We start from the raw sequence: 16032 nt of genomic DNA on the forward strand, positions 1-16032 counted from the left end.
AAACATTCGCAGAATGAAGTGCCATATGTTAGTGAACTTCCATAGATATAAATGGCTTCCTTTGGTATTCTCCATGCCTGGGGGTGAATGTTCTTTTTTTTGTTTGTTTTTTGAATCTTAACTTCTTACCAAATTCTCATGTAGGAATTTTGATAGCTGGCCATCTTTTAACACTCTTTTTTTTTTTTTTAAGATTTTATTATTTATTCATGAGAGAGAGAGAGAGTGTGAGCGAGAGAGAGCACAAGCAGGAGGAGGCGGCAGAGGGAGAGGGAGAAGCAGGCTCCCTGAGGAGCAGGGAGCTCAATAGGGACTCTACCCCAGAACCTCCGGAGGATCATGACCTGAGGTGAAGGCAGACACTTAACCAACCAACCCAGGTGCTCCTCTCTTAACCATTCTTATCCTTATTGTCTCTGACTTTTTTCTGCCTTAACTTGATAGGACACTTATATTTGCAAATGTATTCAAGTTGTGTAACCTAACCCATGCTTGGCACTTGGGGTCTGAATATTTAGCCAAGAATTAGTTACCTTATTAAGGCAGATGGCTGCAGACACAGCATTTTGACCAGGTGATATGCTTAGACCCAAGAAGAACACGATCTAATGCTTTCTGTAATCAGATGGCAACTGATAATAGCCATGCTTGACTTATGGATGGATGATGGCAAGAAATGTGAGGACAAGGACAGAAAACTGCAATTTTGAGGATCTTTGAGAGACGAGTTGTAGTAAAAAGACGGGGTTGAGTCTTGGTTCTGTGATTTATGTGTTGTGTGACTTAGGGCAAGACACTTCAGCAATGTTCTTATTTATAAAATGGGTATAATACATTTAGTATAAAATTGACTATTACATGGTAGGGGCTCATAAATGTTTATTAAGTCTGAATTTTTTATTCCAACTAATTGGCTATTAAGTTGAACCAGAATGGATTACATACATAATAGCAACCAAAAACATAAGAATTAGGAAGAATTTCAGCAAGCTAAAATTTTTTGAATAAATGGAGACAGCCTATGTTCCTAGATGAGAGTAAATACAGTTAATGTCAGTTCTTATCACATTAACTTACAGTGTGAGTATACGTAGTAAAAACAGTAAGGGAATACTTTTTGGATATGTAAAAGTACTTAAGAAGAACAAAGAGGGGTATATAAAACAGGATTCCAAAGAAGGAGAGTAGGAGATTGGTAAGAAATAGCTCTAAAAATATTAAAACAAAATATTATAATAGTTAAATGAGTAAATAGGCACGAATAACTTCAATAGGATATCCCAGAAATTAAATAATTGAAAAATGGAATCACTTAAGTCATATTCAATTCATGAGTTTGGAATGTTACAGTTGAGAAAAAACCTAAATAATGTCTCACCTCATTGCTGGATATTGCTATAAAACACAAATATTAAATCAGAAGAAAAAGTTTATTAAATTATTGAATGAGGTTGATTAAATTTTGGAGAGATAGAAGAGTTCACAAAGATAAACATGAGGAGATTTGATTGAAGAAAAATTAAAAGCTTTTGTAAGTTAAACAAAAAAGCCTCTAACCAAAATAACAAGGCAAATATTAGGGAAAAAAATTGTAGCCAAAATGATACAGTATCAGTATTAATAATTCAAGGCCTGTACAAATGGAAAAAACAAACAAACTAAACAACTTGCCTGAGTTTATTATTTTAGCATATTGAGGATCTATATAAATAAGTTTGTCAAGTTTGACAAATTCACTCATAAAAACTGATAGAAGTTTGGATTTCTAGGTAATTACTTTTTATCTGAAGGTAGAGATAATTATCTGCAGTAAAAATGAACCAACAGTAATTAAAGGCAAAGACTAAATGGATCAACTTTGGTTATTTGATGTTATTTTATTCTATATTATAATTAAAAACAAAACAAAAGTAGAATGGGGCGCCTGGGTGGCTCACTCAGTTAAGCATACAGCTCAGGTCATGATCTCAGAGTCCTGGGATGGAGCCCTGCTTTGGGCCCCATGCTCAGCGGGGAGTCTACTTGAATTCTCTCTCCCTCTCCCTTTGCCCTTCCCCCTGGATTGCTCACTCTCAAATACATAAATCCTCTTAAAAAAAAAAAAAAGACATGTGAAACAATCTTTATGGCCACTTTTGGGAGGCACACATCTACATTATATCTGTTCTGGCCTATAGTATTTGCCTTTAGTAAGTTGATGAAAGGTAAATAAAAAATTCATGGTAGAGTAAAAGGTTTCAAGAAATACCGGGGGGGGGGGGGGGGAGGGGTGCTGGGTGGCTTGGGCGCCTGGGTGGCTCATTCAGTTAAGCATCCAGCTTAGGTCATGATCTCAGGGCCCTGGAATTGAGCCCCGCATCGGGCTCCCTGCTCTGTGGGAAGCCTGCTTCTCTCTCTCCCACTCCCCCTGCTTGTGTTCCCTCTCTCACTCTCTGTCAAAAAATAAAATCTTTAAAAAAAAAAAAAGAGGGGTGGGGGGATGGGTTAGCCTGGTGATGGGTATTAAAGAGGGCATGTTCTGCATGGAGCACTGGGTGTTATACACAAACAATGAATCATGGAGCACTACATCAAAAACTAATGATGTAATATATGGTGACTAACATAATAAAAAAATGAAAAAAAAAACAAAAATAAAAGTTAAAAAAAGTCATAACAGCAAAAAAAAAAAAGAAATACTAGGGGCGTGTATACTTGCTAACAGATCTAATTTTATATCAAAAGTTTATTTTGCTCCTAATTTCAATATGACTATTAAATAAATTACCAAACAGCCTAAAAATCTTCCTCTTCTTTTTGCCCTCCCACATCTACGAAAAAATAAGTACCTAAAATAAGCAAGCCCTGAATAAATGGTAGTAGTCAACAGATTAGTTAATTGGTAAATAATGGAATGAAATAAAATATGGTCCTTTAGAAAAGATTTTTATTTTCTTGGCACACAGACATAAAAATGACATTTTTTAAACTAGATATAGCAGTTGAAAACATATTGGAAACGGATTACAATTCACTAGGTTATAATGTCCACAGATATGATGACAGGTCTCACGTTTCTTCAACTATTTTTGAAACTTATTAAATTATCACAGCATACTGGTTATACTGGCAAACTTACTTCTCTTGTTAAAGAGTAAGATTGATCTGGATTAGTGAAGAACCAAGGCACAGAGCCATCATCAAAATGTAATATAATGGTACCTCATCCATCATCACTCAGGAATGAAGCATTTTATTTAAATGTTCTTCAAACGACATTTATCCCTCTAAAGTCTAAAACTGTTATTTTAACTACCTTTGATGAAATAATGTCTAACATGCCTTCTTAAACTTTAAAATAGACCATGCAGATAATCACAATGTTCTTTCCCTAATATTCCTTATTGGAATATCAACCAATTAATTTTCTAGTACAACATGATATCATTAAAAATTGCTGAGGTGGGTAATTGCCCTACATCCCAATATGGCTATGTTTTAGAAATTATCAACTTTTTATCTATCTATCTATCTATCTATCTATCTATCTATCTATCTATCTATCCATTCGTCCATCCATCCCATTTAACTATCAGCTATTACTTGATTTCATTAAATACACGGTTTTCAGTTATTTTTCTTACCACCTTTAATATAAGAAGTTAAGGTACAGCAACATAACTGCAAAAACCTTTGATGACTAATGGTTCCCTCTCTCAAGGAAGGTCATTCCTTGTAACTGCAAAGTTTAGAGAAATTTATACATTGAGCAATGAAGAAGGAAGGGACATTTGGAAACCAATGAGTTTATAGATAGTGATCAGATGACTATCATAACTGTCCTAAAATTTGTAGGATTTAATCTGCTTTAGGTTGGGAAACCAAAAAAGTAAGCTAGTTAAAACTATTTCTAAAGTAGGGTCAGCTTTGAAAACGGGTGTGCAGGACACAATAAGTTGCAAGAGCTATTGAATGTGGGAATTTGACATCTTTAAGTATTCATATGTTTTTGCTACCTAGAAGTTTTAGTTTGCTTCTTTTATTTTTATTTCTTAGTCATACTTCAGATGGTTCGGTATGTGACCTTTAAGTGAGAAAAGTGTTACTGTACCATTATTTTATTAACTATAAATACACCTGAAAAATATTAAATAGTAATGAAAGGATTTTTGCAACTATTTTCTTTCAACTAAAAGTATAATGATCTTATTTAAGTTTTTTCTTGAGACAAAAACAGTAAAATGATAAAAAAAAAATCCATCTAGGGAATAAGTATTATTCAAAAATATTAACTCATATAAATGTTAAAAACCTTTTTCCTTTTATGACTTTTCAGAATTAAGGTCATGAAAAACTTTTTAAATGATTCTACTGAATTCAAGATAACTACTAGATTCATATATTTTTATTACATTAAGGTTGTTCTCAATGCTAAGCTTGTCAATGTAGGTTTTAGTTAATAGGAAACTAGCATCTACTATGACCCATCAATATCTTTTACACACAAACTAAAAATAATTAAGTTTTAGAAAAATTAATTTAGCGTGTTTTTCTTCAAAGTTCTCATAAGTATGACCAACAATGTGCATTTTGAGAACGTAAACCATCTCACAGTAGGAAGCAGGTACTCAAGATTAATTCTACAAAACTGTTTGTGGGAAATAAATTCTTAAATGCTTGTATTTTTTTCATACATCCTATGTATGCATCATTAACATAAGCAAATTATGGCATTCATTATATTAAAAACATATTAATATATTAGTGAAATAAAAGCACACAGTGAACTAGATAGATACTTCCATGATTCAATATTTAGTTAATATTTATCGAATGCAGTTTGGAAGGTGCTAGGAATAATACAGTAAAAGGTGAGAACATTAGTTAACTATAGCATATTCAGTATGTATTATTACTAAAGAAGATATAATACCACAATTTAAAAATACTTTTCCATTTCTTTCATTATTACATTCTCATATTTCGTTTTCACTTATGTACAATAGATTACATGATTTTTCTTTTTCAAACTCTGGATCAAACTCTTTATTTCTAGGCATTTCAAGAATACCTCCTGAATTCAAAAGAAAAACATCCTATTGGTTATGATAGCTTTTCTTTCTGATTCAAATCAAAAGCTATCTGTGTACATTAAAAAAACAAAACAAAACAAAAGAAAGATCAATGCTTTTAAAGTCTTACCTAACTGGGCATCAATATCTTATGAATAAGATTTTTAAAATGACTCAAGCCTGTGCATATAAAACATTTACATTATATTTTGACCTTGCATTCCATAATACAAGTGACTGCATACTTAATCATATCCATGAATCAACTACAAGTCATAGAGTGTTTCAAGAATAGTAGCGATTGACCAGGCTTGTGTTTCACAGCTGAAAGGACAGTATTGGCCATTCTCATTGGTTAGTTCAGGAAGTCCTTTCCAAGGGGATCTTAAAAAAAGAAAAGACATTTTATGAGATACAACACATATCTTGTTTGGATTAACAAAATAGGCAATACATTTGGTGCTTTTCCTTCTAGTATAGAAAAATAATCATATATAGTCATTTGCTACAAAATAAAACAGGATATCCTTATCTATGTATAAAGAATTTAGATTGAAATTATTCTTTGAGGGACACCTGGGTGGCTCAGTTGTTTAAGTATCTGCCTTAAGCGTCTGATCCTAGGGTCCTGGGATCGAGCTCCGCATCTGGCTCCCTGCTCGGCAAGGAGTCTGCTTCTCCTTCTCCCTCGGCGCCCCCCCCCCCCACCAGCTCGTGTTCAAGCACGCTATTTCTCTCAAGTAAATAAATAAAATCTTAAAAGTAAATATTTATTTAAGTAAATAAAATCTTAAAAAAAAAAAAAAGAACCTAGGAGAGAGGGCTGGGAGAGATCTTCCCTAGCAACTTCAGAGGGAGCATGGCCCTGCCAACACCTTGATTTCAAATTTCTGGCGTCTAGAACTGTGAGACAATAAGAAAATATTTAAACTACTCAGTTTGTAGTGCTCTGTTATGGCAGCTCTAGCAAACTAATATAGTACTGAAGTTAAGAGACAAACTTACAGAACCAGTGACATGCTGCTCATAATTATATGTGGAACTAGAACATGGAACATATCCATACTGGTAAAAGAATTCTTCTTTCCCTTCCTTTCTGAAAAATTCATTCCTCAAGTCATTAGGTGGGACAAAGGTCGGTGATCAGAGTTGGGGAGAAGAGGAAAGAAGGGTAGCAGGGATAGCACAGGGTAGGATGCCACAGCTGAGGTGTATGAGGAGAGTTCACACCAAGGTGGGGGTGTCCTAGAACCCAAGTGGTGCAAGCAGGGCATCCACACATTAAGTGTGGCCTCGTGTGGGGTTGTCAGGCCCATGAAGGAAGAGGTATACCAAGAGCCAGAAAAGGGTGAGCTGAATCCATTTGGTAGTGATAGAGTATGGGGAATAGCTTACTCACTGTTGGAAAAGGGAATTACAAATATGAAAAGGGAGAAAACAAGATAAAACACTGAGTGGAACTGGTGTGAATGTAGGTTTTCAATATATAGAGATAGATAAATATACAGAGATAGAGATCTGCCTGTCTATCTATCTATCTATCTATCTATCTATCTATCTATCTATCTATCTATCTATCATTTCCTAGCTCTATCTACTGGAAGGCACAATAACAATTCCCCAAGAGCACGAATATACCAACTATTTAGCTCTGGGCTTTTATTTTTTTTAATGTATGTATGCATGTACGTATTTAGTTACTTTTAAAGAATTTATTTTTTTGGATGCCTGGGTGGCTCAGTTGGTTGAGCGGCTGCCTTCGGCTCAGGTCATGATCCCAGGGTCCTGGAATCGAGTCCCGAATTGGGCTCCTTGCTCAGCAGGGAGCCTGTTTCTCCCTCTGCCTCTGCCTGCCACTTCCCCTGCTTGTGCTCTCTCTCTCGCTCTCTCTGTCAAATAAATAAATAAAATTAAAAAAAATTTATTTTTTTAAAGTAATCTCGACACCAAATGTGGGGCTTAGACTCAACAACCCCAAGATCAAGAGTCACATGCTCTATCGATTAAGCCAGCCAAGTGCCCCTGGATCTGGGCTTTTAAATAACATTCTTCACAAACACAAAAAACAAACAAGCTAGTAAACAAACCAGGGATAGAGAATTGCCCACCTAGGCTGGGGCAGGGAAAGTAAAAGATGAGCTTAAAACATTTGATTGGGCCAGAAAGCAAAGGTCTTCCACTTCTGACAAACATGGAACAGCACAGACAGTATTTCCCTCCTGCCTGAAACAAAGTTCTGGACAAGGAATATGAAGCAATAATCTTCAAGATACTGGATATTAGGCAACAAAGAACAGTGATCCCTAAGAAATGAGACTACAATGAAGGAAGCCCTAGGACTACCATACCTTACTGCCTGGAGGGAGTTTCCAGGATTTGGCACAGGGAAGGGAACACAGGTAGAGCCTGGCAGATTCCTTGAGTTGAAGAAATGGAACTGACAGTCCAGGAAGAACAAGGCAGCTAGAATTTTCAGAACAGAGTACTAAAAAGGAGAGAACTCTGGAGATATGCAGAGGGTCCCACTCAAGTATTCACCTACCGATCAGTCAACACACAAGAGGAAACTAATGAAAGATGGGGAAAGAACCATCTGAAAGAATTAAAGGAGTACCTGATGACATTTACACAGGGTCAGGAACAGTGCTTATTTCCACCAGCCAGGTTTGAAAACTTCATAATTTTAGGGATATGGGATAGAGAACTCAGGTAGGCCATGACTCATTAGTGGAGAATAATTAGCCCTAGACTAAATGCTGCTCTGGCCAGGCCCAACAAAGCTTAAAATCAGAGGTGCCTCGGTGGCTCAGTCAGTTAAGCATCTGCCTTCGGCTCAGGTCATGATCCCAGGGTCCTGGGATCGAGCCCTGCATCGGGCTCCCTGCTCAGCGGAGAGAGGCTTCCTCCTCTCCCTCTGCTGCTGCCCCTGCTTGTGTGCTCACTCTCTCCCTCTGTCAATAAATAAAATTAAAAAATTAAAAAAAAAACCACCTTAAAATCAAAACCTGAAAGGATCAAACTGTTCCCAAATAATTTAACTGCATTCCAAAACAAAGCTCAAGAATATTTATAGAAATACCAAAAAATCTAATACCAAGCAAGGTAAAATTCATAGCTGGCATCCAATAAAACACTAGCAGGTGAAGAGTAGGCTAATACAACCCATAAGAAGAGAATAATCATACGTGAAACCAACCCAGATATAAATTAGCAGACAAAGACATTAAAATAGTTACTGTAACTGTATTCTGTATGTTCAAAATACTCAGCAGAGACATGGAAGATATAAAAAAGACCGAAATCAAACTTCAAGAGATGAAAACTATAATGTATAAAATGAAAAATATACTTAATGGAAATAGTGGCAGATTAGATATAAGGATGATAGCAGATTTCCTGTTAAAACAAGGCAACACTTAAATGCACTGAAAGAAAAAACCTGTCAACCTTTAATTCTATGCACAACAAAAATATCTTTCAAAAATAAAGGCAAAATAAAGACTTTTCTGAGAATTTAAGAGCTTAAAGAATTTATCATGAGCAGGCTTGCACTATAAGACATGATAGAGGAATTCATTAGGCAAAAGAAAATTATACCAGATGGAAACAGAGATATTCACAAACAGATGAACACTGGAAATGGCAACTATGTGAGTAGTTATATAAGACTTTTTTCTGTATTATTTAAATATCTTTAAAAAATAACTGATGGCATAAACAAAAAGTAATAACAATGTGTGGGGAAGTTATAACATATATGCAAAGCAAAATAGATGACAATAATAGCACAAAAGCCTGGAAGGGAGAAGCAGAACTATACTATTTTAAGATTCTTATACTATACTTGAAGGTAAACTATGATAAATTAAAGATGTATATATAAACCTAAAGCAACCACTGAAAAAAGTAGCTAATTAGGGGCGCCTGGGTGGCTCAGTCGTTAAGCGTCTGCCTTTGGCTCAGGTCATGATCCCAGGGCCCTGGGATCGAGCCCCGCATCGGGCTCCCTGCTCCGCGGGAAGCCTGCTTCTCCCTCTCCCACTCCCCCTGCTTGTGTTCCCTCTTTCGCTGTGTCTCTCTCTGTCAAATAAATAAATAAAATTAAAAAAAAAAAAAGTAGCTAATTAGCCAGCAAAGGAGATAAAATGGAATATATACTGAATAATAAATATCCAGTCCAAAAGAAGGAGAAAAAGAGGAAAAGAATAAACAGAAAAAAATAGATTTATACTTAACCATATAAATAATCACATTAAGTGTAAATAGTCTAAACTTTCCAAATAAAAGTCAGAGATTATCAAGCTGCACAAAAAAGCAAGACTGCCATTATATGCTGTTATGTACATAAACCTACCCTAAACATAAAGACAACAAATACGTTAAAAGTAAAGGATGAAAAAATATATACCATGGTAACAATCAAAAGAAATCTGAAGGGCTTATATTAATATCAAACAAAGTAAATTCTGAAGCAAAGATACACTGCCAGTGATAAAGAAAGTCATTTCATAATGATAAGAGGGTCAATTCATGAAAAGAACAAAATAATCCTAAATACACATCTAATATGTTTTCAAAATACATGAAGCAAAATCTGATATAGCTACAAGGGGAAATAGACATCCATAATTATAACAGGAGATGTCAATACTCTTCTCTAGGTAATTCATAGAACAAGTACACAGAAATTCGTAAGTACTTTGTACAACACTATCAATCAACTTGACCTAGTTGACATTTATAGAACATTCCACCCAAGGACAGCAGAATACACATTTCCCCCTGCCACTGGAAAACAAATTAGTAACCTAGACAGAACATACTCTGGGCCTTAAAACAAGTATCAGTAAGTTTAGAAGGATTAGAGTCATATAAAGTATATTCCCTGACTACAATGGAATTAACTTTGAAACCAGTAACAGAAACACCTCTGGAAAATTCCTCAATATTTGAAAGCTAAATAACACCTTTCTAAATGACCCATGGGTCAAAGAAGAATCAAAGGGGAAAGTAGAAAGTATTTTCTTTTTTTTTTAAAGATTTTTTATTTATTTATCTGAGAGAGAGAATGGGAGACAGAGAGCATGAGAGGGGGAGGATCAGAGGGAGAAGCAGACTCCCCGCTGAGCAGGGAGTCCGATGCGGGACTCGATCCCGGGACTCCAGGATCATGACCTGAGCCGAAGGCAGTTGCTTAACCAACTGAGCCACCCAGGCGCCCCAAGAAAGTATTTTCAACTGAATGAAAATACAAACACAACAAGCCAGAATTTGTGGGATACTGTTGATTTAGTATTTAATGGGAAATTTATAGCATTAAGCCCCTTATTAGGTAAGAAGAAAGGTCTTTAAGTCAATGACCTCAACTTCTACCTTAAAGTAGACAAAGACAAACAAATTAAACCTAAAGTAAGCAGAAGAAGAGAATAAAGAGCAGGGTAGAAATCAATAAAACAAAAACCAGAAAAACAACAGAAAACAAATCAATAAAGCCAAACACTGGTTCTTTAAGATGAGCAATAAAATGGATAAACTTTCTAGCCAGGCAGAACAGGAAAAAAAGAGAATACAACTTACCAATATCAAGAATGAGAATGTTGACATTGCTACGGATTCCATAGATAACTAAGAGTAATAATTCACTTTAGATAAAACCATTTCTTGAATTGTGACAAGTATTTTTGAACTATCTTTTCATTTAATCTTTGCCGCAAATAATGAGATATTAGCATAATACAGAGGAAGAAATTTATTTCAGAGAGGTTAAGTAATTTGCTCAAAGTCACACGTAAAGGAAGTAACAAGGACAAAATTTGAAATCCAATCTGGACCCAAAGCTCACACCTGAAGCTACTGTGCTATCAAAAGTAGCTATTAGGGGGACGCCTGGGTGGCTCAGTCGTTAAGCGGCTGCCTTCGGCCCAGGTCATGATCCCAGGGTCCTGGGATCGAGTCCCACATCAGGCTCCTTGCTCAGCAGGGAACCTGCTTCTCCCTCTCTCTCCATCTGCTTGTGCTCTGTCAAATAAATAAAATCTTAAAAAAAAAAAAAAAAAAGTAGCTATTAGGAAATGGTAAAAAAAAAACTGTGGAAAGTAAGGAATTTGGATTTCATTTTGTATGCAATGGGGAATTACTGAAGGTTTTTAAATATAAGACTAAAATTGTGAGAGTTATATTTGAACCAAATTAATCTTATTTGAGGTAATATGACAAGATGGAGAGAGGGGAGACTGGAAGTATGGAGCCTATTGCCTAGTTCAGAGAAAAGGTTCTGAGTTATAAGTTAGGCCGTGGCAAGAGCAAAGAAGATGGGCTGTTAGAAGGCAGCATACAGCCGAATCAAGTCTGGACAACTATCTGGATGTTCTGGAGAAGTAATGAGGTAAAAGTAAGAAGTACCTGGGATGTTTGAGCTTGCAGAGCATGCATAATGGTAATACCATAACAGCAAAGGGAAGAAAATTGTGTATGTGGGAGAAGATGAGTGATGGCAGAAAGACATCCAAGGTAAGAAGTGTATTAGATAGTTAAAAAGTAATAGTGGAGGGGCGCCTGGGTGGCTCAGTCGTTAAGCGTCTGCCTTCGGCTCAGGTCATGATCCCAGGATCCTGGGATCGAGCCCCGCATCGGGCTCCCTGCTCCGCGGGAAGCCTGCTTCTCCCTCTCCCACTCCCCCTGCTTGTGTTCCCTCTCTCGCTGTGTCTCTCTCTGTCAAATAAATAAATAAAATCTTTAAAAAAAAAAAAAAAAAGTAATAGTGGAGCTTATAAGAGAATTCAAAATTTGCTAGAGAATGAAGACATGAGATAGATGAAATGTAACAGGAGAAAATGTAGATTAAAAAAAAAAGGAAGATTAAGGACAGATTTTTGGAGAGTGAACATAGGTGCCAGGAAGAAAAGCCGGAAAAACAGTAAATTGAGACAACAGTGTAGTAGTTAAGAGCACGGCCTGTGAAGCAGGCTGCTTGGAGTTTAGCAACAGCTCTAGTAGATTACTTGCCATTTGACTTTGTAGAAATTACTTAACTTTCTTAGCTTCATTTATAAAATGGAGATAACTAATAATAGCTCAAAGCTGAGTTAGTATCTTGTCCATATGACATGTACTAACATATTAATCCTCAAAACAACCCCAGTACATCCATTATACAGATGAGGAATCAGGCCCAGAGAAGTCAAGTAACCTGCCCACGGTGACATACCTAGAGAGTGGAGAAGTGAATAATAATAGGATAATCATAATGATAATAGCTATTTTATATAGTTTTTTTTTGGATTAAATGAGTAATGTCATATAAATGCATTTAGAACAATGCCTGGAACACAGTAAGTACTCAATAAATATTACTTCCTATTATTATAATAGTTGTTACTAGCATGAGGTAAACAAGGGAAACCTAATACTGTGGATGGCATAAAGTTTTTTATGAAAAGAAGAAAGCAACAATGTCAAATACTATAGGCAGGTCAAAGAAGAAAACCGAAAGGAAGTCATGGGATCTGGGAACAAGAAAGGATCTTGTTGAAGGGGCGCCTGCCTGGCTCAGTTGGTTAAGCGTCTAACTCTTGGTTTTGGTTCAGGTCAAGGTATCAGGGGTTTGAGATTGAGCCCTGCCTCGAGCTCAGTGTGGAGTCTGCTTGTCCCTCCCTCCACAGCCCCCCCGCCCCTCCTCTACCTAAATAAAATCTTTTAAAAGAAAAAAGAAAGGATCTTGTTGAGTGGCTTCACCAGAGTGGTGAGGGCAAAACAAAAGCCAGACCATGGGTGGTAATGACTAAGGTGGTCAGAAAGCAAAAGGAATGAGGCTACTCCTATAGGAAGTGTGCTGAGAAGAAAACAGAACGAAAGGACACGGCTAGATGTAGGAACAGTATGAACGGACTTTATTTTAGGATGTGCTGACAAATTTCTTTCTAGCTTAAGAAGGAAGAATCAAGTGGAATACCAAGAAAGGATAATTAGTAGAGCAAAGTGGAGGAACAGGTGGGAGGGATGGGATCACGGGTAAAGTAGAAGAGTGATCCCTGCAGTGCAAGATGTTCTTACTTCTCATGGACAAAAGAAAGAAAATAAATGCAAACAACGATAAATACTGTGGAGCAATAAAGGATAGAAGAATGTTCACATCACACACAATCAGATGCAATTTCTAGATGAGGTACAAGAACTATGGCAGGGTTGGGTTTTCTGTGACTACATTCAAGCAAATAAAAACAAATTTTGAAAAAAAAAAAGAAAACACAATATTCATGGTGATAGATGGAAGCCCTTCATGTTCATACAATAAAGGAGATAAAATTTATGCTGTTTATGCATAATTATTCTGAGCAATAAGCTGTACATATACAGGCATACCTTGTTTTATTGTGCTTTGCTTTACTGCACTTCGCAGACACTGCGTCTTTTTACAAACGGAAGGTTTGTGGTAACCCAGCACCAAGAAAGTCTATTATAGGCACCATTTTTCCAACAGCATTTGCTTACTTTGTGTCTGTGTAACATCTTGGTATTTCTCACAATATTTCAAACTTCATTATTGTATTTGTTATGGTGATCTGTGGTCAGTGATTATGACTTGCTGAATGCTCAGATGCTTTTTAGCAATAAGATACTTTTTTTGTGTGTGTTAAAGATTTTATTTATTTATTTGAGAGAGAGAGAGAATGAGAGAGAGCACATGAGAGGGGGGAGGGTCAGAGGGAGAAGCAGACTCCCTGCTGAGCAGGGAGCCGGACGCGGGACTCGATCCAGGGACTCCAGGATTATGACCTGAGCCGAAGGCAGTCACTTAACCAACTGAGCCACCCAGGTGCCCAGCAATAAGATACTTTTTAATTAAGGTATGTACGTTGGTTTTTTTAGACACAATGCTATTGCATATTAAATAGACTATAGTATGATGTAAATGTAATTTTGACATGCACTGGGAAACCAAATAATTTATTTGACTTGCTTTATTGTGATTTTTGCTTTATTGAAGTGGTCTGGAACTGAACCCACACTATCTCCAAGGCATGCCTATATTTAGGTTTAATCTAGAATTTGGGAAATTAGGATAGCTTTTGACTATATTTATATGATCTTATAAAGACACATAATTCTGACACTATCTCTAATAATTATGACAAAGGAGGTGACAAATGGGTTTGAAATATAGTTAAAAGACCAACCCTGATATTTTAATAATAAAGCATTTCTGAAAACTATTTATTGATAGATCTGATTTTTAATTTATTTTTAAAGTATTCTAAATTAAAAAAAATTAACATATAGTATTATATTAGTTTCAGTTATACAATATAATGATCCAGGAATTCTATACATTACTCAGTGCTTATTAAGGTAAGTGTATTTCTAATCCTTTTCATCTATTTCACTCATCCTTCCCCCCCCATCTCCTCTCTGGCAACCACATATGTCTTTAAATCAATTAACTCAAAAGGCCCGGCCTGAGTACTTTTAGTTTTTATATTTATTCTGTTTTGGCCATACCCCAAAATAGCCACTGTATTTAAAAAGTTAGACTATTCCACATGTATAAATCATGCAATATTAAGTCTTCAAATAACAACCGAAAATAATTAAAGGAAGGTGAAAATTATATCATTGAACTTGTCATGTTAAATAAGAGTAAAGCTTTCAAATTTCATTGGGATACCTGGAGCATACAGAAATGAATTTTAAGGAGCTGTTATTTACCTAATATCTAATAAACTGACTAAACACTAGTTCTGGAAATTACATGCCCCCTGATGACTTACCTCTCAAGATGAACGTAATGTCGGGAAAGAATGTTTTTAACCAAAAACACAGTCTTGGCATTAGCCTCCGGACCCATCAATTTGGAAAAATATAATTTCGCACGAAGAAAATACCCAACGGGCCACAGCCATTCCTAAAAAAAGATGATTTAAAGGTAAAGAAAAAAAAAGAGCTTTGAATATCTATAAAGTTATTTGAAAAATAACTTCAACTGAAAACTCTGAAAAGAGAAATGAAGTTCTTACAGGTCCTTGGTGATAATTGAAACCTTTAGCAAGATTGTAGTTGTCAATGTCTAAGGCATTGTCATAAATTCCACAGTAAACCATATCACTGCAAAATGATTAAAATTTAGGTTAGAAAAAGATCAGATATTACATAAGAAGCATTAGATTTTTCAATAGCAAAAGTAAGAGAAATAATCAAATTAGCATATACTGGGTTCAGGATACTTTGTTTTTTTTTTTTTTTACAACCCATCTTAAAAATTAATTAGCTAATTAACTCATTTATAAGTAAGCTCTACGCCCAATGTGGGGCTTGAACTCATGACCCTGACAGCAAGAGTCACATGCTCTACTGACTGTGCCAGCCAGGCACCTCCAGAATACTTTCAACAATGTGTTAGGGAATGATTAACAAATAGTTACTGGCTAATAAAAAAAATGTCAAGTATTCAGGTATCTTGCCTTCAAGGAGTTAGTCTGACACTAAATATTGGTTAAAGTCAACTATTTCACTAAGCTTCTAATACACTGATGATGACTAAAATATACACAAAATAATTTGAATTAGTAAACATTAAAGATATAGTTTTATTAATTATTACATATTAGAAAGGTTGTTTTTTAAACTTCTCCATGAAGTTATTTTAAAATTAAGTAAAATTGGTATTTATCAGATTCCAAATAGACATAGAAAATTTATACACACTTATAAACTAAACAAACTATTACAAACTTATTGTAATGGATAATACAAGACAGTTATCTATACTCCGTTTAATTAAATTATTACTTTTCTTTTTTTTCTTTTAGTGAGAGACAGAATTTGCTACATGAGTAAGCTTTAACTGTGGGTTTTAGTTTTGACCAGTGGTTCCTAACACCTCTGAAAATGCGGAGAACACCTCAGAATGCGGATAAGTATACACACAAAAAGTCTGCATCTCAAGATTGAAATGAGTACACAGTAAATTGGGAAAATTCTACAA

At 35.7% G+C, this 16032-nt stretch overlaps 1 protein-coding gene across 1 annotated transcript in view; it reads right to left on the reverse strand.

The window, feature by feature from the left end:
- Positions 1-2909: 2909 nt before the first annotated feature.
- The window catches only part of AGL (amylo-alpha-1,6-glucosidase and 4-alpha-glucanotransferase), a 77655-nt gene continuing 64532 nt past the window's right edge, over positions 2910-16032 (reverse strand). Inside the window, exons 32-34 of the mRNA XM_036069525.2 lie at positions 15065-15152; positions 14819-14952; positions 2910-5435 (exon numbers count right to left, since the gene is read on the reverse strand). Coding sequence (XP_035925418.2) covers positions 5318-5435; positions 14819-14952; positions 15065-15152 — 340 coding nt within the window. The 3' untranslated portion in view covers positions 2910-5317. The remainder of the gene's footprint in view (positions 5436-14818; positions 14953-15064; positions 15153-16032) is intronic.

The sequence above is a fragment of the Halichoerus grypus genome, chromosome 5 (assembly GCF_964656455.1).
Source record: "Halichoerus grypus chromosome 5, mHalGry1.hap1.1, whole genome shotgun sequence".
Taxonomy (NCBI): domain Eukaryota; kingdom Metazoa; phylum Chordata; class Mammalia; order Carnivora; family Phocidae; genus Halichoerus; species Halichoerus grypus.